Source organism: Catharus ustulatus, chromosome 1 (genome assembly GCF_009819885.2).
Source record: "Catharus ustulatus isolate bCatUst1 chromosome 1, bCatUst1.pri.v2, whole genome shotgun sequence".
Taxonomy (NCBI): domain Eukaryota; kingdom Metazoa; phylum Chordata; class Aves; order Passeriformes; family Turdidae; genus Catharus; species Catharus ustulatus.
Genome location: NC_046221.1, coordinates 62,127,407 through 62,153,764, shown reverse-complemented (window position 1 = coordinate 62,153,764; position 26,358 = coordinate 62,127,407). Strand labels below are relative to the sequence as shown.

The following is a 26,358-nucleotide window of genomic DNA, read 5'->3' as shown; positions in this document are numbered from 1 at the left end:
ACCATATTAGGTCTACAGTCAGGCTTCTGTGAACAACTGTGCTTCTTTTGGTGTATCTAGTAGTCAGCCTGCCCTGCTTTCTAGACCTGTAATTGTTTTCTTGCTCTTGTGTGTGGTCTCTGTTTTCCCAATAGACCTGTTTGTTGAAATTTGGTATTCAGAATGGTCCTGTAAGACAACTGAGATCATGCTAGTGCTGATTGAGAGAAAGGAATACATTCATGACTTGCTACAAGTATGCTTGTCCACACTGAACAGATGACTTTTTTTGCACGTGTGTAACATTCTCATGCAGTAACTGAGCTACCACCTGGTTTTCAAGCATTTCCTGGTTCTGTATTTGTGTAGTTGGTTATTTCTCTGTAAACTGTGTTGTACTTGTACCTGTTCAACTGCGTTCTATGTCTTCCAGGTAGTTTTTTAGTTTTTCTAATCTGTCAAGACAGCCTTGAACTCTAGTGTGCTCTTTGCATGTACCCCTCTCCTAGATTTTGTGGTCTGAAAAATGAAATATTCAACAGGCAATTACCCATTAAGTTCTAAATAAAGCTTTACAGACCTTCATTGAAATTGCTTTGGTCTTATGTAAGCTACTCCGCAATTATGATTATTCCAATTGCATCAGTTCCAAGAATATGTCCCTTTACTTTTCTCATTATAAATGCCTTGAGAGTTAAATTTTATTAGAGATATGAATCATAGAATGATTTGGGTTAAAAGGGACCTTTAAAGACCATCTAATCCAGCCTCCCTGGCATGGGCACGGGCATACTGCACCAGATCAGGGTGCTCAAAGTCCCGGGAATCAGTAGAGGACATGCACTCTCAAATGGTAGTGCAACTGGTTCTTCTCAGAGTGAAATTACTTCTATTTTAGAGATTGTTCCTTGACATGTTGTGATTTCTGTTTCCTTACAGGTGTGTACAAATACATATGAATAGGTTGACTATACAAATTAATCCAGTAAACAGTGCTGAGGTGATTGGATTGTAAATTTCTTTCTTGTTCTCAGCTGAATTCTTTCTGTTAGTTTGAATAAAATTTGTAAGAATTTCCTAATGGTTGTGTTCTTTTTGCTGCATCAAAAATATTGCCTGTATATTCAAAAACCTCATTAGAAATTGTTTCTCATATCAACATCATGAGCTGATGTCGCTGAAACCTGCTGTTATCAGCTCAGTCAACTGTAGTAGGTGAAGAGCGTGGAAAGCCTGTCGGCTCAGTGTTCTTGATTTCCTTGCCTAAAACAGACTCCCACCATTATTGGGGCACCTCCTCATTGTATTAACAAATACATACAGAAAAATTCTCCTGTAATGTAAGCCAAAAATATACAGTGTACAACAAACCTACTTTTCTTTGCAGTGGTTGCTGGATGGTCTTTCTGCCCCTGTAGATAGTACTAGCAAGTACTTAAGCTTGATTACATTATGTGAGTTGAGTCATATCCGTGTTTGTTCCTTGTTTTACGGCTGTTAGTAAATAGTCTGTTGAGCCTCAGAGGCATCATTCCATTTGCCACCTTCTGTTCCTCCTTGTTGTGACTCCTTCCCACCAGTCCTGTATCCTTGTCCAAGATGCAGTTGTTTAAAGGTTCTATGCGCTCTTCTCTATCTCACTGCTCATGGTTTAAACTTCTTCAGTAAATCTGTAAGCTGGTTAGGCAAGGATGCTGTTCCTTTCTTCTGTGAAGTTCCCCATTGCAGATCACTGTGCAGTCTGCATTTACATAGTAGGCTTTTTGTGTATGGTTTTCTGGTTTTGTTTGTTAGGTTTGGTTTTTTAAAATATTTGACAGTATGGCATTAGCAGTGCTACAGAGAAAACTGAAGATTTGCAAATTATGTGGTAATTGTATCCAAAGCTGCTGACATCTTTTGAACTGTATGGAACAGAAGCCTTATTTCCTCTTAAGTCATTAGCATAATCTGAGTGTTAGTAATCCAAGATAAAGAGTTTGGCCAAAGGACTATAAGGTATGATGCAGAATCTTATTAACCAGAATTTCTTGAACCTGTGTCAGGGTATGGTGTAGTGAAACTTCTCATTAGTGCATTGGGGTTTTCTGCTAAGGATGTGCAAGTGTTTATATATGCATATGTCTAGATGAGTTCACAACTCTGAATTGCCCTAAATTTTAAAAGTTAACATCACGCATGCTCGTTTAGATGTGGCAAACACTTTTTAGCCTGTTTTTCATAGGTATTTGCCTTCAGGGATTCCAGGTTTAGAAATTGTGATCTTGTATAGTGAATCTGTAGTTTTAAAATAAACAATTGCTTTTCTTTTCAGTTGTTCTGATTGGCTCATAAACATTTGTCGAAGAAAGAAAGACCTGAAGGCTCGCACAGTGTGGCTTGGGTGTCCTGAAAAGTGTGAAGAAAAATACCCCAAAAATGCCATAAAAAATCAAAAGTACAACATCTTTACCTTTATACCTGGGGTAAGGCCACTAAACATTTTCTGGGCTGACTGTATGTTCTGTAGTGTTTTTTTACTATCCTGCAAAAAGATGATTTTATTTGACCAGGCTCTTCTTTTTCTTTCTCTATTTGTCTCAATGACTTCAATGAAAATTAATATTTGAGAACAAGGTTGCATTTTTTATTAAATTGTTTGATTTTCAAGAGGATATGTATGTAATTGCAGTTTGAATGGTTGGAATTCTATGAAGCTTTTGAAATTTGAGATGGGTTTCTTTTTACTTTTCTATTCAGAAAATTTGAAAAAAAATTTTGACACATTCATGAGAAATTTGAAATCCTTTTTTAAAAAGAAACATTTCTGCATGCAAAGGATTGAATTCAATTGAGAAGTAAATAGTTTAAAATTGTAATTTGGTCCCATGGATCTTTTCTCATACTCCTTGCCATTGAAAGTACAATAAATAATTACAGTAATTTCACGCCTATAAGACGCACCCTTTTGACTAAAATTTTGGCCGGAACCTGGAAGTGCGCCTTATAGTCTGGTGCACCTTATATAATGTACAAAGTTCGGAAATTTGCTAACCCGGAAGTGTGAGCTGCAACGGGGGGGGCGGTGCCGCAGGAGCACCGAGTCACGAGGCGGGGCGGGAGCGGCGGCCATGGCCAGCAGGAGTTGCGCGAGGAGGGAGGGAGCTGCTGCCGGCCCCGGCCCAGACGGAGGGGAAAGAAGAAGCCGGGCAGTGCCGGGCCCAGGGAGAAGAAGAAGCCAGGTGGCACCAACCCGGGCGCGGGGGGAAGAAGAAACCGGGCGGCCCCGGGCCGGGCGCAGAGGGAAGAAGAAGCTGCTACCGGCCCCGACCCGACACAAGCCGCGCGGGGAAGGAGGGAGCCACTGGCCTTGAGCCACTGCAAGCCGCAGCCACCCCGAGCTGCGCCTTGCCAGCCGGCACCGCAGGCGGGCAGGAGTGCCGAGGCCCATGGCACGGGGAAGGCGCCTGTGTTTACAGGCTACGCCAATCTGTGAAAAATGTTTGCACATTGAGCACCTGCCAGTAATTCGTAACTTTGTTGCGTGCAGCGCAGCTCCTTGCTGCAAAAAAAAAAGAGTGCACCTTATAGTCCGGTGTGCTTTATGTAATGTACATAGTTGCGAAATTTGCCAACTCCCAGAGGTGCGTGTTATAGTCCGGTGCACCTTATGGTCATGAAATTTCTGTAATTCCAAAATGCACAACTCCATAAAGGACGAAAACAACTAACATCCTCAATTTGTACCACAAGTAGGCCTAGTGTAGTATTTTTTAGAGTTGAATTTGCTATTGCAGTCTTTTTGCAGTTATTTTTGACTTTGAATGCAGTTCTTCAGCAAATGCATTTGTTGTGGAGTGGAAAGTTTTTTTGTTCCTTTTTTCCTAAGAAGCCGAATTGTGTCTTAATTTTAGGTTTTTGCTTGTACTACACACCGTTTATATGAAGACAAAAAGAGACATTTGTTTTGTCTAGTTCATCGCTTTTGAAAAATTGTGTTGTTATAATGAAATTTAGCAACAGAGAAACAATTTTTTGAAACTTTAGTTAAACCTAAAAATGTATCCTAGTGTGATACTGTACATTTTAGTATTACGCTTTTACTCATATTTTTACAAATACCATCCAAGAGTCCTGTGTCCCATAGTAAAAACTGAATGTCTTGTACTTTGGAATACAGACATGCTTTGTCTTAAGTTTTTTATTTAAATGATCTGCTGATTTATAAGAGTATTGATTCTGTTCTTCTGGCCTCTTTAGTCCAATGACTGGCAGGTGTTTTGTAATGCATTTCCTTATTAAAACAACAAAAAAAATTAATGGCCTTGTAATTAAGACTGATCTCCTGTCAGGAAAGAAAATGTCACTTATCACATGAGGATAAAATATTCTCATCATTATTGGACAAAGTAAATGTTTTCTTCCAAAGTTTAAATTATTAAATACACTGAAATTGGTTAAGCCACATATGCTTTCCTGAAGGTCACAAAATTCATTAAGTATATAGTAAGCCATTGATTATTGCAACTAGAAATCTGCAGTGTAGATTACAAATTGTGAGCCAGATTCACATTCCTTATAGGGATCAGCCATAGTTTGCAATTCCCTATTTTGAGAGAGAATGTTTGTTCTTTTTTGATCTTTTAAAAATCTTGGTTTTACCCAATAGATCAAGTAATATTTTTAATTTGGTGCTAGTATTTGAAAACTCAATAGTAACTTCAAAATGAAGTGAGGTCCTAAATGTAAACCCCAATAGTTGGTGAAAATTAAATGTTTTCACATTTTAATTTTATACGTAAATTTAGACTTTTCATTAGTAGAATATTGTTTAGCTGTCTTTTTTTTTTGGTGCTGCTTAACTAGAAGTAATTTGTAGGGAACATCACTGTATTGGTTCCAAACCTGTAAATAAAACAAAGTCATAAATATTGACTCCAGTGATCTACTCTGGTTGAAATTTTCAACATGTGAAATGCTGTGTTCTCATCTATGGTTTTTTTAACATTGAGGCTGGCAGTGGGTAATATTCAATGACTTTATATCCAAATGCCAACTTAAAATAATGTTTAGATTAACAGAGGTTTACTTGCTGGCTAAAAGAGTTGTAACATTTCCAAAATATCAGCTAATTTCTGAACATTACATGAAATACGTGCTGCATCTCCCTTTATACCAGTCTGTTCAATTTCCTTTTACACTTTCATATACATCTTGGTACAGGTGCTTAGGAATTTTGCATGAATTTCCATTAAACATATCTTCTGTGATGAGCAGGTTTTGAAAATACCTCTCCTGAACTTCATGACAGTGGTTTTATTAGTTTTATGTAGCTGGCGGCTTTTCAATTTGCTTAACTGGACTGAAGTGCTTAGCTTTGTATTGAATGATCTGTCAGCGGTCTGCCAGGATTCAAAAGATTTGTAGGAAGGTGCTTTTTAACTTCCCCTTCTCCTACAAGATCTGTACCTCCTAAAGTACTGTCTGGACTTTTCTCTGACCTGGTGAATCAAGTTTTTGTAAACATTTAAACATACTAGCAGGAATGTGTGTATGAACTACATCAGAATCTACATAAGGTGCAGGTTCAGCCTGAACTACTTGCGTTTTGGAAGAAGGCTCTGACCTTTCTAACAACTTCTGATTTCACTTTTTTTGCATTTACAGTTTTATTGGTAAGTCATGAAATAGTATTCCATGCTCTGAAAAAAAATCTTATGCTTGGAGGCTGTTTGGGTAGTCTCTTGCTGAGCCGACAGCTTTGAGGTACCACCACTTTGTTGTGGCTGCCAGAAAGACACTTTGAACTTTCCTGAATATTTTTTCCTAGCACATAGGTTTTTACATAATAAGTAATAATGTTGGACTGGCAAGAGCAATAAATATGAGTCAAATAAATTTGATTTTTATGCAGAAGTCATTGTAATATTAACTGAATTATTCGATTAAATGATAATACAATCTCTGAATGTGGCTTTTTGATCTATTTTGAATTTTTTATCTTTGAAATAATTGATTATTAATTTTCTTAAGTCTCAGTGTTCCAAGTTCAATAACGGCTTCGCTTAATGCTGCTAGAGGTGCCCTGTTACCCTGGCTTCCTGAAGAAATAGTGAAGTCTTTGAAGATTCAAAATTCTATAAAATGAATGATGTTCTTAGCATTGTAATTACAACCAAAGCAATCTTGAGAGCATGCGCTTGCTGAAGTGGTGCTTTTAATTACCAAAGGAATCTCTGCATCTGTCATTGCTTTGTAGTATGGGACAATGTATTCTGTGATAAGTCTACTGTGGCTTCACATAAAAGTTTGATAACTAGCTCTGAGTTTAGACCAAATCTTTGATTTGAATTATAGATATATCTTATTACCTGTATTTAAATCTTTGCACAGTTTTCTTGATACATAGTCCAGTTTTCAAAATACCCAAAATACTCTACTTTTTCAGAGTATAAAGAGGCAATGCTATAAATGGATTTTTCTCAACTAAAATGGCAGTATAGTATTAAAATAATGTAGTGGGGTGTGATGATATGTAATATATTGTGCTGTGTAAGTACTGTAATAGTGCCATCTATAATAGTATGACACATAATGCTTTAATATCGCCTATCATGAAGAAGTATACTTTATGTATATTATGAGTACAAATTTTAAGACATTTATCTGCTTTCTTTTTCATTTTAGGTTTTATATGAACAGTTCAAGTTTTTCTTGAATCTCTATTTTCTCGTCGTGTCCTGCTCACAGTTTGTACCAGCACTGAAAATAGGCTACCTGTACACGTACTGGGCTCCTCTGGTAAACAGAAAAATACTATTAACTAGAAGTTTGGGGGTTTTCATGTCTATGTACATTGCATAAACCTGCAACTGGTAAACTGCAGTGATCAAAGAATATAACAGAAGTAAAATGTTTATTTGAAAGCTTTTGTTTGACAGCCTTCCCTTCCACTTGCCTACTGTGCCTCTGCCCCACAACTGGTGTCAGTGTGTAGTGTTCTGTTCTGCCTGCTGGTCACTCAAGAGTTTGAAATAACCAGCCAGCAAAAAAACTTCAGCTACTAGAGAAACTTAGTAACGTAGGTAATTTGTGTGTTAAATATCTTCCCATTTATTGTTATTTGGTGACTACTTCATGTTTTCAGACTAAGTCAGAATTGTGAGCATAATTTTTTTTAATTCCTTCTGTATCAGTTTTGGTCACAAAACCTTTATTCACAAAAATTGAGATAAAATATTTTAAACTGTGGATAAATCAAGAGGAAATGGTGCCTTGAAAATAAGTTATTAATTAAACATGCTTCTCCTAACTGATCACCCTGCCACTCACACTGGCTTTCTTTTGATACGTCTTTTTATTATTGAGCTTTCTGCAGTATTTTCTAGGGAAAGTGTTCAAAACGCTTCTGATTCTGGTTTGCTATGGTTTGGAAACTGAATTCTCTTCAGAGGAGACCCTTTTGGTTGACTACCGTCTCTATTACCATGATTTGGAATTATTTTCTTATTTGTAACCAGATCATTGCCTTTTCTTTCATTTTCTTCCCAGTCCCTCCACACTAGGTTTAAAGGCAGGAAGAACAAATGCCTTACGTTTTAAACTTTTTAAAAAAATTGGTATTTTTCAGTACCATTTATTCTCAGTAGTATTCAAGAAGAACTGTGACATGCTGACTGCTTGAGTAAAGGTCGTTCTTAACAAGTCAATAGAGTAAATATTCTAGATTGATTTCATTGTTTTAATTGTTGTAACATGTGTCCTTTTAACTGTGGATAAGTGGAGAGACCATCCTGGGTGTTCTTCCCACCTCTCTTCCCAGACTTGCTTCTGCTGCAACGATAAAACAGTTTCAAGGTAGAAAACTTGTTCAACAGTAGGATTTTAAATGGATATTTATAAAGCCTTTGTAACTGACATAGAAAAGACAGAAGAAAAGACAGAAGTCAACCTTGTCTGGAAGTTGCTTTATTAAACATGATGTGCTGTGTGCAGTGCTATATATTAGTGGGGTAGTAAGGAAAAAAAAACCAGTAAACCCTTAGCATCTCAGCCCATTTCTATCCTGCTCAAAGAAGGGAGAAAATACTGTATTTTGTGAAAACCAGTGATCTGTTTTATAAATAAGTTTGTCTTATTCAAAGGTATTTTGAGTTATACATCCCAGTTTTCACATACAGCTTGAAAATACCAATATCTCAATATGTTTTTTTGCTAAACCCACTTGTTTCTACTTCAATAGCTTTTCTACTAATGATCAACCTCCAGGTAAAAGGCAGCATTTGAATATTGAAGAAAGCTAAGCATCTATGAGGAAAATACAAAACATTTAAGTCTGATCCATTGGTCTGCTTTTGCTGCTTAAAAGATAAGTTTAGGTTTTTTGAAGGACATGTAACTGCTGATAAATCTTCAGTAATAATCAGAGGAGTAGCTATGGCTTATATTTTCTCTCAGAGTTTTAAAGGAAAATAGTTTGCCCTGATACTTAAAACCAAATGACTAGAAGCTGACTATTGCTAGGACTGTTTTGGGGTTTTTTGATGGTTTACATGGGATTTGTGGGTAGTTTTGTTAGGATTTTTTTTGCCTTTGGTTTATTTCAACAGTTTTTTTACAGTACAGATACATTTAGATCACGCCCCGAAATTCTTAAAACTAGACTATTTTGATAATTTATTTTCAGTTGCTCTAGGGAATGGACTTCTCATTTCCACTCCAGCATGCAAAGGTTTTGAAGCATACAGGTTGGACTGTAGGCAGTACACTAAAGTTACTTACCTGCTTGCAGTTAAAGAAAGATGACAGGTTCCCTTGTTAAACTGGCTTCATAATTTTAGCTCTCCTTTGGAAGAATATCAATTTCCTTTGAGCAAATGTGTGAAAAGAGAAATGTCTTTCTTAAATTCTTCCTCATAGTCATGGTCAGCTGTCCTCAGCTACTCAGCAAGGGACTGCCAGAGGAAATTCTTGCAAGTAGCACCTTGCATTCTGTGTTTTGATTACTGTCTAATAACAAGGTGTGTGCAAATGAGAGATATGTTTGAAGATGCTTCAGGAGTGCCCTTTTTTATTCTGCTTAAATATCTATATTACCAAAGCATATGAAAATGCTGCTGTCAGAAAGGGGGAAAATCTGATTTTTCGTTCAGTTGTGTCTTGAGGAGTAAAAAGAGAATGCTTTTGCATAGGCTGTTTTTTGTTCTATGTAGTTCCACTATAACTGTAACCAAGTAATGCTTAGCAATAGGGTCACAGCTGAATGCACCTTGGAATTTTGGTGTGGAACTGCAAAACAGCCCTGAAATCTGTAGGAGGATTTTAGTCAACACTTTTAGGAAAGCTCTACACCTTCACTCCTTTCATACTGCTGGTACATTAGGGGAAGTTTGGCAAACTGTGGATTTCTGCAAGACAAGTCTAATGGAATAAGTTTTCTTCTATAAAGTAATGGTGGTTGTCTGAAGCTAGATAGATCTTGTAGGATCTTATTTGTTAGTGGATTTGTTAAAATTTGAATTTTGTATCCATTTTATTTGTAGTAATTAAAGTTCCTTGTACTGGTCAATGTTTTATTTCTCTTTCACTGATGGAGAAAAACTCAAGTGCTGAGACTAAGCCGGAAGATCTGATGAGGTTTGGAGATGCAGAGGGGAAATTTATGTGCTTATCTATGAATTATTCTGTGTTTTCTAGCTTACCACCATTTCTAGCCAGAGACCATCACAGCTTAGTGAAGCACTCTATGCGCTTCCAGCAGAATCTGCAGTGGCATTGACCTGTGAAAGGAGCAGCTGAAGCATTTAGACACTTAAATTAGTTTTTCAGAACAAATCCCCCCTTTTTTTTTCATATTTGTGGTGCATAGCTAAATAACTGCATTTAAGATGCAAAATAATCAAACTAACCATCCATTTATCTTTTTCTGTGTATTGGGAAAAAGGCAGTTTTTAATCATTAGAATTGGAGGCTTTTAAAGTGTTTTTTGGTAAAGCCCGAAAGTTTGTGGACAATAAGGAAATATGCTTATTGAAACTAAAAAGGCTGTCTTTTAGTAATCCCAAGCATCTTCCTTTTTTGCATTTAGAAATGCTGTCTCAATTATTTGTATTTGGACAAGTAGTTGCTCTAATTATATTTGTACAATGTGCAAGTATGATTTTGTTTTTCCTGAACTAAACCAAGATACTATTTTAACTTATTGAAGAAAATACTCGAATCCAAATTAAGAAAAATAAATGTTTTAAGCACATGTTCTTACTCTGTATGGTGTTCCTACTTGTCTATTTCTGTTCTAGCCCTGAGAGTTCTGAACTGCATAATTGTATCTTTAACAGGGATTTGTTTTGACGGTCACAGTGGTACGGGAAGCCGTTGATGAATTTCGACGATACAAGAGAGACAAAGAAATGAACTCACAGTTGTATAGCAAGCTGACAGTACGAGGTTAGCACCATTTGTATAAATCCTTTAAATATTTCATATTTTTCATATACATTTGGAGGCTTTCAGTTAAAAAAAATGACTAGTAGTTTCAAGCTAAAATACTCAGAATGAAACTTATATTGGACTAAATAAAGCATGTGATTTTCCTTAGACAAATATGATGGTTAAATTTGACCTACTTAAGAATTCTAATAAATATTTGGTTGGTTGTCAAAGGAAGGTGTATCTATATAATTGTATATGTTTAATAATTCTGCTGCTGATTATTATCCTTACTTCGAAGTGCAGTTTGCCTCTGAAACTGATGCTTAACAGTAACTCAGCAACACTGTCAACTATGCATCAAGCATATGTAGGAAATAAGGGAGCAGAAAATAATTAATTAAAATTCCCTAAAGCTTTTCAAGTTTGGTGGATCTATTTGTGCATAAAAAAAGGAAGATATATTGTGGGTCAACTTCAATATCAAAAATATTAATTTTAATTTTTGCATGTAATTTGTAATCTGTTTGAACAAGCAATATCAGGAACAGCCAGTTTTCTTTAATGAAAGGAGAAATCAGTTATTACTTGTTTTGGACTCAACATCTTTAACAGTTTTCGTGAAGCCTTAAGGAAGTAAAGCACTTCATATGTGAAGTCACAAATTTGATAGTATATTGTAAATTTTAAGCATAGGCATAAGAGAGAGCTATGCATTGCTCTTCACTTCTATGTGCTTATCACTTTTTACTATTAGATTCAGAACAGAGTGCCACATAGAAAGGTGCCAAAAAATAATGAATGACCTATTATCAAATCTAATTAATAACCTTATAATACAACCTTACTATTACCATAAAAAGTTGGGTATTTTTTCTTCTCTCTGTTAAGGATTTTCTTTGGCATAAGAATTCTATAAGTGGGAAGTTAAAGGAATGTGAGGTTACACCTCAGGCAGTTATAGTATATGGCAGACATTGTGCCAAATGTAAACTCTTAACTTCTTTTCAACACATCTTCAGTGGGAAGAGCAACATCACCAGGTCTTGGAATCTTGATTAGAAACTAAACTCTTGGAGTAGCTCTAGATAATATTCTCTCCATTAAATAAAAGGGTTAAAAGCTTGTAATGTAACACAGATATGGTATTGGAAGGTAAACAGTCAATAGTCTCATTAGTGATGGCATAACCGAGCAGTTGAGAGGCATTCACGCTGCTTCCTTACTGTATACATACTTGCATTGTTTTCTGGAGTTTCCGTACTGAGTGGAGCAACTGTCTCATGTTCTTCCTTTCCTTGGCAGTCTGAAATAGTGTTATCAACATTTAGAAGTACTACTGTTAAAATTTGTGATTTCAGCATTTGGGGCAATCGTCATGGCTATATTTGTTTAACACAAGGGTGGAACTGCTGGCATCCAGATCTTCTTAGAGTCATTAATACAGTCTATTAGAAAATGGACTCTTAATGGCTTTTGTTTCAAACTTGTAATTTAAACTGCTAGTTGGCCTATTCATTTTTTTAGACCTGTTATGGTCAGCCACTGAACACCCGCCTTGAAACAGATAGTACAATCCTACCCTATGCAGCAACAGTGTTAGTAATCTATAATTCTTAATTCAGGAAGCACATGTGCAGTTTATAGTTACCTTTGTGATGTAAATTTCAAGACTGACATTTGCTCTTTCAAGAGCTAGGTTTGGTGCTGTTTGTGCTTCTCTTTTTTGAACTTATGTTTAGAGTTAATAGACATTTAAGCAGCATTTAAGTAGAAGTTTTGGAATTTCAATTTCCTGTTTCTCTGCTCATGAAATATTTTGTGAGGGTATGTGTATTTGAAAAATCCTTCATTTTGTGGCTTCTCCTAGAAATAAGGAAGTTTTCAATGAAAATTGGATTTGGTCACCTTAGAGATTTAAAAGTACTATAGTATACAGTAGTGTGTAGGTAAAGCCCGGCAGTTGTATCAAGAACTGACACATCTGACACATAGAGAGCAAGAACTTATTAAAAATAAGCTTTAAAAATGCCCCCTTTTTAAAAAAAAAGGATATCAGCTCTTAATCTACAAGAGTGTTTGTCTATTTTGACTTTCAGATTTTGGTGTCAGTGCCATCGTGAATTCATGCTTGATTTTTGGTCAGTTTTGTGTGTTTTTTGAAGACTGATCTTCTACAAAAGTAAAGATTCAAGAACTCTGCTTGTGATGAGCTCTAAATCCCATGTTGGCAATTATGTGTGATCATTGAACTATCAATGTTTTGAGTAATGATCAGTTTTAAGAGTGAAAACATTACTGCAGTCACCATTAAAAACTGTACTATGTGTTGTCACAAACCCATATATAAAATCACAAGTAGTGATAAATTGCACTTTTTTCCTAATATAGGATTTTTCTGTTCTGAGATATTCTGAAATGGAGAGATAAAATTTTGATACAAAAAAATGGGACTTCTTCCCATGATAGTATTAGACCAAAATTTTTTACATTTCAAAAGGATGTAGGTTTATCTTATTTGTCTGTGTAAATTAATAAAATCAAGTACTGTGCTTCCATACACTCTTTTTAAAAATAACTTTAGGTATAATTACTGATTTTTAATTATTGACAGTATTCTTCAAGTGGAAAAATTTGGTTAGGCCTACTATACTGAAGTACAGGCTAATGGTTTGGAGAAGGAAGGCTTTGTTACTTGTGAATGAACAAACTCGATACTGATTTAATTGAAAGCCAGAAAACTGATGCTGCTCTTAAGAGTCAGTTTTCAGAGTGGAACTGCACTTTATGCTGCTCTAACATCTTTTTCTTCCCTAATGATTTTATGACTTTTGCTAGTTCTGCAGTCATTTATTTGAAATATTTATTTTTTTCCATCTCAAAGTTAGAGAAACTGGCAGAGATGTTAAGCAGATTGCCCATGTTCAAACTGGACAGTGGGAAAACTTAAAATTACAAGGTTCAGTGTTCAATTTTGGTTGATAAAAGTGAAAATTCAATGAAAATAATTTCTAGTTAATTGTTTTCCAAATTATGTATATACTAAAGGAAAATAAGCATATTTGCCGCAATAGAAGTCATTGGGATCTAAATTGTGATTCATTATGTCCATAAAGATCATGTAGTAGGCGGATTTGTAAACTAAATATTTTTTATGCAGTGCTGTAGTAGATTAAAATTGGGAAGTCTGTGACTACATATCAGGCTTAACTACCTGTTGGAGTCTTCCTTAATCTTGGGAAATCCTAAATATGTAAAACATGTGAATGCTGTCTTATGACTTGCATGTTGCTGGTGTAAGAACTGTCAGCTTTTGAAGATATTCATGCTAGTAACTCTTGATAACTTTGAATTTCTTTCTAGTAATTAAAAAACTTGAATATTTATTGTAATCAGCTTTTTTAAATAATAATGAGCTGTTCAGAGCAGGAAATCAAGAGAGAATGGGACATCTCTTGAAAGTGTTACTTATTTGTAGCTGGACAAGTATTGGCCAGATTAACATCCATAGGCTAATTCTGATTCATGAGATGTGCAGTGATACACAGTTCACTATGTGTCTTGTAACATGGAAAAGCTCAGTGACCTCTTGTTGAATTTGCAGTGTGTAACTGCATTTTTCAAGTTGGCAAACCTGCTAAACATGAAGTTTAAATTGTTTTTGTTTTTTCAACCCTTCATATCAAGCAATGAAACATGCAAATCAGTAAATGCATTGAAGTTTTTAAGTGAACAAGTCAATTAAGTCTTCCGTTTTCATGTCTGTCATGTGATTCTTTCCCCTTGTTTACTTGATTATGGTATCAAATATATTATGTTGTTCAGTGTATGAGAAATTCTGCTCTCCTTATCTTATTAAGATGTTTGCCACAAAATGTTTTGCTGCATAATAAAGTCTACAGATCCTTAATAGACAGTTTACAGTCAGCATTCAAGTTTAAGTTGGAAGGAGGAATTTCTGTTTCAGAGCAGTTCACCTACATATCCTTTTGTAGAAAACTGCAATGGGAAAATAATTAAACCTGGGCATGCAGGTTTGGGAGGTCTTCTGTTTTTCCTACCTAAAGGGCTATTATACTTTCAACACAGTTTCTTCTCTCATGCACTTAGGTATGACCAGTTAAGTGTTTATATGGACTGCTATTCTGAAGCAGAATCATCTCAAGTTTATGAACAGGCTGTTATCTATTTTAGTTGCCTGTGAAAAACCAACTGGATAATAAAATTGTAAAGCAATTTTAACTCTTCTCCCTTTCCATTCTTGAAATTGACAGTTATGAACTGTCAACCTAGTTTACAACCTTCTGAACCTAGTTAGATTTATCTGTACAGTGTTTCTGAAGTTTCCAAGAAAGAAAAGATCAAGAGAAAATAACTTAGTATAATAGTCACAACTACTAGTGGCAGAAGAAGTGGCCTGCATCTGTCTCTTTATCTCGTGATGTTTAACATGTTGCAGAACTCTCACTCTGCAACCTGCAAAGCAAAAGAAAAATTGAATGTCAGAAGAGATAAGTTTAATGAAATAATTCCATCCAGGATGCAAGAAAAACTTAACACTTTAAGATACTTTGGCTGTATCTTTAAAGGCTATTAAGAACGTAACGAAGTTGAGAACATACATTTAAAATTGTGAAATTAAGAAAATATCAATAACCAGTAATTACTATACAAGAGGAATGAAAGCTAGTATGTTTCTTTTGGAGACCTACAGTGATTTCAATTTTTTTTTTCTTTTTTTTCCTTTTTTTCTTTTTTTTTTTTTTTTGTTAGAATTTCAGCTCTTCCAGAACAGATTGTCCCTCTGCTTTGAAAAGACAGTGCATTAAGAAACCACATTATATCTAGAGGTACAACATTAGGTCTTTATTGCTTGTAGCATTTCAGACCTACTGAGGACTTTATTCCGGGTATTTCGACCATTTGGAACAGACAAGTTTTTAAAACTTTACATAAATTTTGTCTGATTAGGGAATCAGCACTAACAACAGAAACAGAACTTGAAATTTCAGAGTCAGAAGGAACTCCAAATAGATGCCAGAAGAAACAAAAAATCAAGGGGACTGTTATTCCACATTTTTGAAGCATTGAGCAGATTGGATAAGGAAGAATTTTACTCAAGAGTAGACAGGACATGTAGGAGAGAAGCTAGAAAAGCTTTTTTGTAGAGTTTTACTGTTGGTCGTTAAAGACTAACCTCACTTCACTATGTAAGATGGAGTTTGAAAGAACATGCAGCACTTGCTCTGGAAGATCAGCATCCCCACCCTTGACTTGCTGAAACGTTAAGTTTCAAAACTTTAAGTTTTGCCTGTCTGCTGTGCTCTCCTCCAACTCCCCATTATGTTATGTATACTCTAATTATGCTGGTAGTTTGGGCTAATGGATATCAGGAAGAACTTTGATGTGGTCTATACTGCCATCAGGCAAGAGTTTTGTATATATGGGTTAGAGACAAGCACTATTACTAATTCCACAAACTCTGCTTCAGACAGTATTAAAGGTACTAAGGTGTAATAGCAATTTACAAAGAATTTGAAAATGCTATTTTGAGAAGTGTTTGTTCTTTCAAGAGGGGCAGTCGAGTGATGGAGACACTTTTTAATAAAAAGAAGCATAGTCTATGGCCACATTTTGTTTACTTCATTTCCTAATTTTTTGTGTGAAGCACTTGTTAGCACATATGTGAGATATTTATTAGTTTTTCAAATCATTGCAGTTCATTTAAACTGACTTTATCTCGGGAGTATAATGACTTACTACAGACACATTTCAGTGTTCCTGTTCTGAGTAATTTTATACATTGCTTTAGGCAAAAGCCTTTTGCCTTGGTGGACTATAAAGTCTGGATGCGCAGCCACTTCTGACAGCTTTGGACTTTTTATTGGTAATTACACAGATGGCGAAGTGTGTTTTGCTACGGAGATGTTTTTAGAGAAAAAATAGTTTGCAAAAATAATTTATGCAGTGAATAACATTCAGTATCTTTTTTTTTGTTAAATGCATCTTCACTAAGATGTAGTATTGCATTATTTTAATGTTCTCTGAAATGGTATCTAATGAGTCTCATTTTTGCTAGCCTGAAAGAAAGAGTTATATGTTGACTTTCCAGAATTTTGAGTCACTTTTTAAATTACTGCCACATTTTACTGTTTAGTATTTATTGTAGTGTATCCTGCCATTCAAATTTATTGTAGAATTGTTCTGTATGTATGTAAGGCCTTTTCCTTATGTGTGAGGATGTACAGGATGATCCAGCAAAACATGTTGGTGTCTAATAAAGAGAGCATTCTGTTCTGTTATACTAAGCCACCTAGAAATCAGTTTGATAAGGAAGCTTTTCAAATCATTAAGTGAAATTCTTGGAGTTGCTAGATTAAGTACAAACAAAGGTGCAGTGTGGGTTCCCCTTGGTGTACTTGACACCAAAAATCTCTACTTTATGTCTACCCTACATCATGTTGCATATGACCATTCTACCTTATCTTGGCCTCTCAGGCTTACTGTCTTTTGGTCTTTACTGCAGATGCAGTTATAGCCTGACTGTTGAAAATCTGGTTGTTAAAGTGGATAAAATTGCCAGTAGATGTGTTTGGTTAGTAACTCTGAATAGTTTTGCTCATACATAACTGTGTAGGTGGTGTAGATCTGAGTCTTGACATAGCTTGTACTACTAGAATTTTTGTGGCTGTTACTGCTATGTGATTGACTGATAAATTGTTGAAAACTGTTAGCAGAAGAATGGAAAACAGTATAGGAAATTCTATCCTTTTGGTAAAGCCAACAGACTTAGGAAGCAAAGTAACTGCAGTATTTTTTCTGGTATATACTATTCACTTCTAGTCAAAACTTCAGAATTTTTAAGGAGAATTCTCAGGCTTGTGCAGGTAAGCAGGTGAAATATGTTGATTCTATGTCAGACTTGTTTTAGTGGTTGAGCTTTAATATTAGTTATTTTAAATTAAAAAAAAAATAAAAGCTCTTGATACATTGACATTAATTTCCATATGTATCTCAAACTTCTTGTAGAGAGTTGTTGATGTTCATGCTACAGCTTTTTATACCTTCTGCAGTCTTCAGCTACTTCCTTTCCCCTCACAGATTTATCTGCTGAAGATAGCCTTTGTCTTATATTTGAGAGCAGAGGACAGAAAGTACTTCTGGCAAAACTAGTGTTAAAGGTCACTATCAGTAGCAAAGTCTGGCTCTCAGAAGCAACTTTGCAGACAGGTCAAACAAAAATTGTGATTTTCCTGACATTGCACATTTTAGAAGTGCAATTTTAATGGAAAATGTATTAAATATTAGCTGTATATCACAGGAGTACATCTATTATTGACTGAATTAGACAAAGCAACTGCTGTTTTTGCATGAAATTTTAAAGAACAAGTACAGTAAATTCACGAATACAAGCCGCACGGAATATAAGCCGCACTGCTGGTGTGTTGGCAACATTGTTGCCTTTGTTAATAGATAAGCCGCACCCGGAATATTAGCCGCACTTTAGTTTGCAGCGAACTTTCACAAAGTCGTCATTTAGTAACACAATCGCGGGATCGCCGGGGCTTACTGGCTTACTGTCGACCTCGGAAACATTGTTTCCAAGTGAAAAAAGACACACCCTTTATTTACAAGCCGAAAAAGACAGGAACAATAGTGTGGTCATTTTGTGAGCATTCCCAATGGATCCGTGTTGCCTTTAAACAGCCACTTAGCCACGCAGGCAGGCAGCTGAGCTCCGAGCGGAGCCACATCTCCGTGCTGGCACAGGAGCGGCCGTTGTAGCCCTCGCAACCTGCGGGGGGAGGGGCCATTGTAGCCCTCGCAGCCCGTGGGGGGAAGCGGCCATTGTAGCCCTCGCAGCCCGTGGGGGGAAGCGGCCATTGTAGCCCTCGCAGCCCGTGGGGGGAAGTGGCCGTTGTAGCCCTCGCAGCCGGGCGGGGGGAGCGGCCGTTGTAGCCCTCGCAGCCGGGCGGGGGGAGCGGCCGTTTTAGCCCTCGCAGCCGGGCGGGGGGAGCGGCCGTTGTAACCCTCGAGCCCGCGGGGGAAGGGGCCGTTGTAGCCCCCGCAGCCGGGCGGGGGGAGCGGCCGTTTTAGCCCTCGCAGCCCACGGGGGAAGCGGCCGTTTTAGCCCTCGCAGCCGGGCGGGGGGAGCGGCCGTTTTAGCCCTCGCAGCCCCGTGGCCGAGCGGCCGTTGTAGCCCTCGCAGCCGGGCGGGGGGAGCGGCCGTTTTAGCCCTCGCAGCCCCGTGGCCGAGCGGCCGTTGTAGCCCTCGCAGCCCGCGGGGGGAGCGGCCGTTGCAGCCCTCGCAGCCCGCGGGGGGAAGCGGCCGTTGCAGCCCTCGCAGCCCACGGGGGAAGCGGCCGTTGCAGCCCTCTCCCTGCGAGCCGAGTGGCCGTTCTACCCCTCTCCCTGCGGGGAGAGAGGCTCCCCCAGCCCTCTCCCTGCGAGCCCAGCCAGCCCCGTAGCCGCACAAGACTGAAAACACTTTAAAAAGTACAGAGAAATATCACACACTTTTATCGAACTGCCGAGGTAACTCACCCCAATAACACCCCCCGCCCCTCAGTAACGCCGCCATCCACAGGCAGGCAATAAGCTGTTCTCTGATTGGTTCATCGTCGGAACAACGGGAAACCATGGATTTCAGACTGTTTTGGCTCGGGACTGGACCAGCATGATACTAGGTAAGGGCAGATATCACATTTTTGTCCATAGATTAGCCGCACCGGAATATTGGCCGCATTTCCGGGTTTCCACCAAAATTTTAGTCTTCTTGCTGCGGCTTGTATTCGTGAAATTACTGTACTCAAAATAATTACTCGTAATGTGAATCTTACTGCCTTTTACTAAATGTAAATATAAGGAATTTTGGTCTCTCTATTGTGAGTTGTAATGAGAAGGTCTCATTGATTTGCATCCTACCCTTTTTTTTTGCTATACTTAGTATAACAGAGATGTGACTGTGCATTGACAAATCTGCTACTCATAGTATTTGTGATTAAACTTCAGACTTTTTGCTGCTCCTTCTGTGCTTTTGTATGTCTTCTGTTCTAATTTGTTCCACCTGTCATTTAGAACACTACCACCTTACTATGTTTTGACATACTTGTCATTTTATACCTGGTGCTTGGAATCATGGTAGTATTTCTGTTGAAGGAAGATCATAGTTACAGGAGGTGTGTTTCAGTTCAACAGGCTATTCAAATATGTGTGTGTGTTTATATCCTATGGGGATTTTGGGTTTTGGTTGTTTTTTAACTCAGGGAAGCAACTTTATTTTGGAGTTGTAGACCCGGGATTAGAACTCCTGAATTCTAATGAGATCTATAATAACATATTTTGGGCAATAGCTTAACCTCTCTGTCTCAGTTTTTCAGTCCATCAAATAAGAATGTTAAAACTTAACAGTCTTACAAATATTAATACTCTATAGAACGTATGGAAATTAAATTTGAAAATGTGCTCTGTATATTTTTGAGTGAGTTGTTCACAGCAGTTACTGAATGGGCAGCTTTAGAGAATGAAAAACTTCTATTTCAGCTTTTCTAGAATTAAATCTTTAGGCATTTCTTTGACTTCAGAAAGATTTGCATCTTTTATACTGTAATTGCCAACATTATCAGACAGTGCCAATTACATCAGGAACTTTAATTGTCAAGCAAAGATACCTGTTGGTAACTGGGCTGTGAATAACAACTCGTGTGCAAGACTCCTCCATGACTCTAAACCTAACAATTCTCATCAGACACAGAAGTGCTGTCCAGTTGATGGGAAATATTTATTTTTCCAATTTTATAACTCTGTTACAGATACTACAGATCAGACTTAAGATTCTCCCATATGTATTTTTTCCTCTAATACTTTTACAATAGCTAACTGGTTACAAAACTGGAATTTTTTTAACCACTGGGTTATTTATTCAAACAGATGAAATATATTTATCAATGTGTTCAGCAGATATCTGTCTTGTATAAATTATAACGTCTTCACTTAACAGTAGCATCTATAAATAACACTTGTGTTCTGGGATTTATATTTTATTATTCTTTATTGATGTTGATTAAATTTCTTCTTTTTTTTTTTAAGGTAAAGTGCAAGTTAAGAGTTCAGACATACAAGTTGGAGACCTCATCATAGTGGAAAAGGTTGATACTTTTAAAATATATTTTAGAGAATAAAGATTATTAACATGCTAATTATCTTCTGAAGAAAAGTGTATCAAGGTACTTATCTGTGAAGTCCTAACTAACTAGTATTTTAGTATTCTCCTATTTGAGAATCTTCAAGGGAGTCTATTATAGAATTAATTATATTTTAATTGAATGTATATATTTATCTTCTATGAATAGGTATATGCTTAAATCAATCATTGAAGGAAGTACAGGATGAAATTCCCTGACATGTGCTGTGCCAAGCTGAATATTTTAAGATGTCTTCTTACTTATACCTTCCTTCTGATGGTTGAATCAGTGTTTCTCTGTCTGAAACTTTCAAGGATAATATTTATTTATGCATGTATATTTATATTTATATTTATATTTATATTTATATTTATATTTATATTTATATTTATATTTATATTTATATTTATATTTATGTATTTTAATATAATATGTATCTAACTATATATAATTAAATAATAAGAAAGTTTGTATGTTTTTAAATGGACAGAAAGCTTTCCAGTTTGTTTGCAGATGGTGAGTGAGAGCTGTGAATTCTTTGCTGTGTTAGCATTATAATAAAGATTGTTGCTTATTTCAGTTGCCTTTCAGGCTGCTAAGAAATTGTTGTGATCTTAGATGTCAGCTTAAATTTGGTGTCAGAGGTGGCTATTTTTGCTTAAATTACTTCTGGAAAGGTGACTCACTTTCTGGATACCTGCAACTAATTCCCATCACACTTTGTATTAGAAAGCTGATCCATTGAGATGCTGGAAGAAGGCACCTCAAATTAAAGCTTATATCTACTTCTCGTTGATTTGGAAAACTCCTATTTCTTTACTTTCTGTTTCTTCTCTAGTTCAAAGTAAAAAGCAATACACTGAAGTCTCATTCGACTTGCTGCTCTCAGCAAAATATGTATATATTTTAAATTTCTTTTTCATGTGGTTTGCACCATTTCTTACTTTTTTCCTGGTTTTTTTGTCCACTCTCTGTGCCTTATAACTTTTTGGGCCTGTCTGAGCAGCAAGTACTAGGCTGCACAAGGTAGGCACTGGTATGTCTGACCTTTACATCTGTTTTGCTTTTTACCTTTTTACCTTAGAGTGCAGTGGAATTGGCTTGCACATGCTTGCTTCTGCTATTCCAGAACTTCTAGGAGACACAGATATTTGCTTTCATTTTTATTAGGGAATTTTTAGGCCCTTCTTGAACTCTAAACCTGGAATTAATTATTATAGAGTGTAAGGAAGTCTCTGATGGCTACTTAGGTAATCTACCTTTCCTGAAATTCACTGTGATCCATCTGTCTGTTGGATTATACTAGAATTTGGAAAACTGGAGTTACTTTGGGGATCATTCTGTCATGCATGAAGTTGGTCATTAGCATCTATTTGAACAGTATTTGCAGTAGCTTAGGGCTCGTATGTTGTGAGTACCTGAAGTTTCTAATGAAAAAAAGTAATGTTTGAGGATTTAGAGAAAGTATGAGTAGTGTGCTTTTTGATTAAGATTTTAGTCAGGTGTATCAGTAAGATGCATATAATGGTTTGAATGTAGTATTTCAGCTTCAAACTCCCTACTGCCCCAGTAGAACTACCTTTTTTCCTTTTGACCTAGCTGAGGGTACTTTCACACTAATGAAATTAAATGTTTTCTGGTTCTGTTGAAGAGTGTATTTTGTTGGAGCAAGCAGTTTTCAATTTCAGAGTATGACTCTTAAGCCAAAGAACCAGTCAGGAGTGAAATGTTCAATTGCTCACTCTAATGACAGAGAAACAAGTTAACATTGTATTTGACTGGTAGATGCATCAACAGCATTTCTGCAGTGAAATTAATGACTCACTTGAGCTGAAGATCCATATGTTAACTAGTGACTGCATCACAAATACTAACAACTTAAGTGAAAGGCTTTTCTAGATTTAAAGTTTGAATATCCTGTGATTATTGTCTTTTTTTTTAATAGTCTAATTAATTTCAAAGTATTTCTTAAGTGACTGTAATATGCTTAAAATAGTTTAGTTTCAAGTAATACATATATTGTTTAAACTGAAAAATTCATATTGCACTATTGCTAGTGAGGATGAAGCCTGAACAGATGAAAATATTGCCTAATTTTAAAAGCTGAAATACATCCATATCTGTTAGCTGAAAAATGGTCCCCTGCCTTGAACAATCATGCTGCTTCTGGGTGTTGTCCTTGGCTTGTGTTAAGATACAATTTTAGTTTCCTGTGGAAGCATAGATGTACATTAGTGTTCCTAAATAAGACAATTGAAGGGATGAGTTGTTGAGTTCAGATATTGTTATTTAGCCACTGTACCTTATTGACTATTTGGAATACATTTTGGAGATGTGAGGAGGGCATAAAACTCAATAGCACATTTAGTTACAGTGACTCATTGATGAGCCAGCATTTAACAATAACAACACATAATAGTGGTTTAAAGCATGAGAACGGTAATGCATATTCTTAAAACCTTGAGAACTTCTCTTAGACTTGTAAAGGTACAAAATTTTTTTCTTAGTCTTGGGTGTAAAGTGAAATTAATCCAGTATTTGCAAGGATTGCTGTTAATGAAGTATTTCACAGTGTGCAGATCCAAGAAGACAACCGGGAAGTGCCTCTTGTGTTTATAACTCAGAGGCAAGTGGCTGTATTTTAGTTAATGATAAAATTCCAAGGGTCTGTAGCTATTCACAACTGAGGGGAGTTAGAAGACTGACTAGGGAATAGGAAAAGTTTACATAAATAACGATTTCATAATAATAACATGAGAAAAATAGAAAAGCAATTTGAAAGCTATGCAAAGAGCAGTTTTTGAGTGAATATTGTAGCCTGTGTTGCAAGAAAGTATAGATGTCTTTATGGGTTTTCTTGTTTACCAGTCTGGCTATTATTCCTGGGTGGCATAGAGTTATTCACTGGAACCCTGGAGCTGGGGAAGCACTTGCCTCGTATTGGCCATTGGCTGACTGTAGTTGGATCTCTAGGACTGAATCTGGAAGTCTGCAAACACTGAGATAAATTGAAGCCCTCCTTTTCTGGAGCTCTAATTCTGCCCAGATTTAAGAAAAACAATGTGTTCAAGTAATTTTCATGACTTATATTTTCAAATTTCCATATATGTTAATAAGCATTTGTAGTATCATCTCTGCGGTAGTTGAGATTATGTAGTTTTTTCATGGGTTTCTGAATGCTTGAAGTTGTATGTGTTGTCATTTTAACTTGTTCTACTTCGATAAATATGAATTGAGAGGGCTAACGTGATTGACATACTGCTACTGTTTGACTGTGACAATGTACAACAGAATTTAATTTTCTCCATAATGAGATGTTAAAGATTTTTGTAGCATACTTGCCATCTGTTTCTGTGTAGTCACTCTTTTATAGTGACTAGGTATGTATCTGCAGGGCTATCTTTGCTGTCAGCAATAATAGTGACGATGTTTTTGGTACCTAGTACTCCTGCAGTGTCTTTCTGCCCACTTTCTAATTATGAAAAAACCCATAACAAAACAAGATGTCAATTTTAAATACAGTAATTTCATGATTACAAGCCGCACCTGATTATAAGACACAGCTCTGGGTGTCGGCAACATTTAGGTTTTTGTCCATATACAAACCACACTGGATTACTAGCTGCACTTTCGTTCGCAGCGAGGACCCACGTGCAACTTTCACAAAGTTGCCAATTAGTAACAGAATTGCAGGATCACGGATTTGCTGGCTTGGCCCCGCTCAGAGCGGCTGCCAGGGAGCAGCCCCGGCCCCGCTCGCTGCTGCCACCGGGAAGCGGGGGAGCAGCGTCCCCGGCCGCTGCCACCAGGAAGCGAGAGAGCGGCGTGCCTGGCTGCTGCGCTTCCCAGGGCTGTGGAGCACTGCCGCCACCGCTCTTCCCGGGGCCAGGCAGTGCTGCTGCGGCCCCACTTCCCAGGGCCGTGCGGGCTCCGTCTCGGCTCTGGGCTGCTGCGGGCTTGGGCTTCTGGGTTGGGAAATTTCTGGAATTTATTCATATATTGGCCGCTCCTGAGTGTAAGCTGCACTTCTGGATTAGGAGCAAAATTTTAGTCAAAATGGTGCGGCTTATGATTGTGAAATTACTGTACTTTAAAGACAAGTTAGTCTCTAGCCTTTCCTACATGGTAGGATACATTCAGAGATATTTATACAGAAAAAGTGTCATTGTTTTACAGGAAAGAAAAATGAGCAAGACAGAACACAAAAGAAGGCAAAATCAATATGCATGTTTGTATTAAAAAGAGAAAATATTCACATGACTACAGTAATTTCACGATTATAAGCCGCACTGAGTATAAGCCGCACTTCTGGGTTTCAGCAACTTTTTGGTTTTTTGTCCATACATAAGCCGCACCTGATTATAAGCCGCATGTTACAATACAGAGTGTGATAAAAGGTATCTGTTCTATCACCATCTGTTGAGGGTGGGGGCAGTGATCCTTATCTCCATGGCAGATAATCTGCTAATGGGCCATCCATTGAAACCAGGCGGGCATTGTTCTTTATCTTTTCACACCCCATCCTTCCTCCAGGGAGTCATTGTCTGCTAATGGCCATTGAGTCCCACTGTGTGACTGATAAATTACTGCATCCCATTGGAAGTTGCTCCAGCCAGGGGGAAGAGCCCAACATTTCTTACCAAGATAAAAACAGAGGCTTTGGGACACTAAGGGAGCCCCTTTCTCCACTGGACTCCAGAGGGAAACTGGATTTCTCCACATCACCACTGGACCTTTAGAGGGAAACTGCACCTTCTGCAGGAGCACTGCTTCAACTGAATCACATCTGTCACTGTAGGAGGATGCAGCCACCATTTAATGGGACTGCTACCAACACCCTGCCTGACAGGGTGTCAGGTTGTACTCTGACTTTGTCAGGGTTTGGAGTTTGTTTCTTTGTAGTACTGTATTTCTATTTTGATTTCCCTAGAAAAGAACTGGTATTCCTAATTTCCATTTTTTTGCCTGAAAGCCCCTTGATTTCCAAATTATAATAATTTGGAGGGAGGGGGTTTACATTCTCCATTTCAAAGAGAAGTTCCTGCCTTTCTCAGCAGACACCTGTCCTCCAAACTAAAACAGCAACTTTTTGTTCTTTGTCCATATATAAGCCGCACCTGATTATAAGCCGCACTTTGGGTTCGGACCAAAATTTTAGTGAAAATGGTGTGGCTTATAATCGTGAAATTACTGTAATTTGATCACAGTCTATAACTTTATTATTGGGGGACAGAGGGGGAGGAGTTGATGGTCGCCCTCTAGTGATCAGCAATAGGACATGAAGAGATGGAATCACAAGGATATGCAGTGACAGTACAAGGAGTAATGACGTTAAATTGAAAAAGGGTAGATGTAGATTAGATAGTAGCCAGAAATTCTTCACTGCAAGTGTGGTAAGATACTGTAACAGATTGCCCAGAGAAGCTGTGGATTCCCTGTCCCTAGAAGTGTTAAAGGTCGGGTGGATGGGGCTTTGAGCAACTCTGGTCTCGTGAAAGGTGTTCCTGCCCATGGAAAAGGATTGGAACAAGATGATATTTAAGGTTTCTTCCAACCCAAACCATTCTATGATTCTGTGAATGAAGCTGTGTTAGGGGAAGTTCTGGGAAAAGGCGTGTCACTGAGAGGCTGGACAGTCGCTGGAACAGGATTCCCAGAGAAATGGTCACGGCACTAAACCTGTTTGAGTTTCAGGACTATCTGGATGTTGCTCTTAGTCAAATGGTTTAGTCATGAATAGACCTTAAAGCAGCAAGGAGTTGGATTCTGTGATCCTTATGTGTCCCTT

General features: G+C 37.4%; 1 protein-coding gene across 2 annotated transcripts in view; it reads left to right on the top strand.

Moving 5' to 3' along the window:
• Positions 1-26,358, top strand: part of ATP9B (ATPase phospholipid transporting 9B (putative)) — a 172,500-nt gene that overhangs the window by 27,306 nt on the left and 118,836 nt on the right. For both annotated transcript variants that reach the window (XM_033052712.1, XM_033052723.2), the window contains exons 3-6: positions 2,294-2,444; positions 6,646-6,759; positions 10,296-10,404; positions 20,476-20,534. In XM_033052712.1, the coding sequence (XP_032908603.1) occupies positions 2,294-2,444; positions 6,646-6,759; positions 10,296-10,404; positions 20,476-20,534 (433 nt within the window). The remainder of the gene's footprint in view (positions 1-2,293; positions 2,445-6,645; positions 6,760-10,295; positions 10,405-20,475; positions 20,535-26,358) is intronic.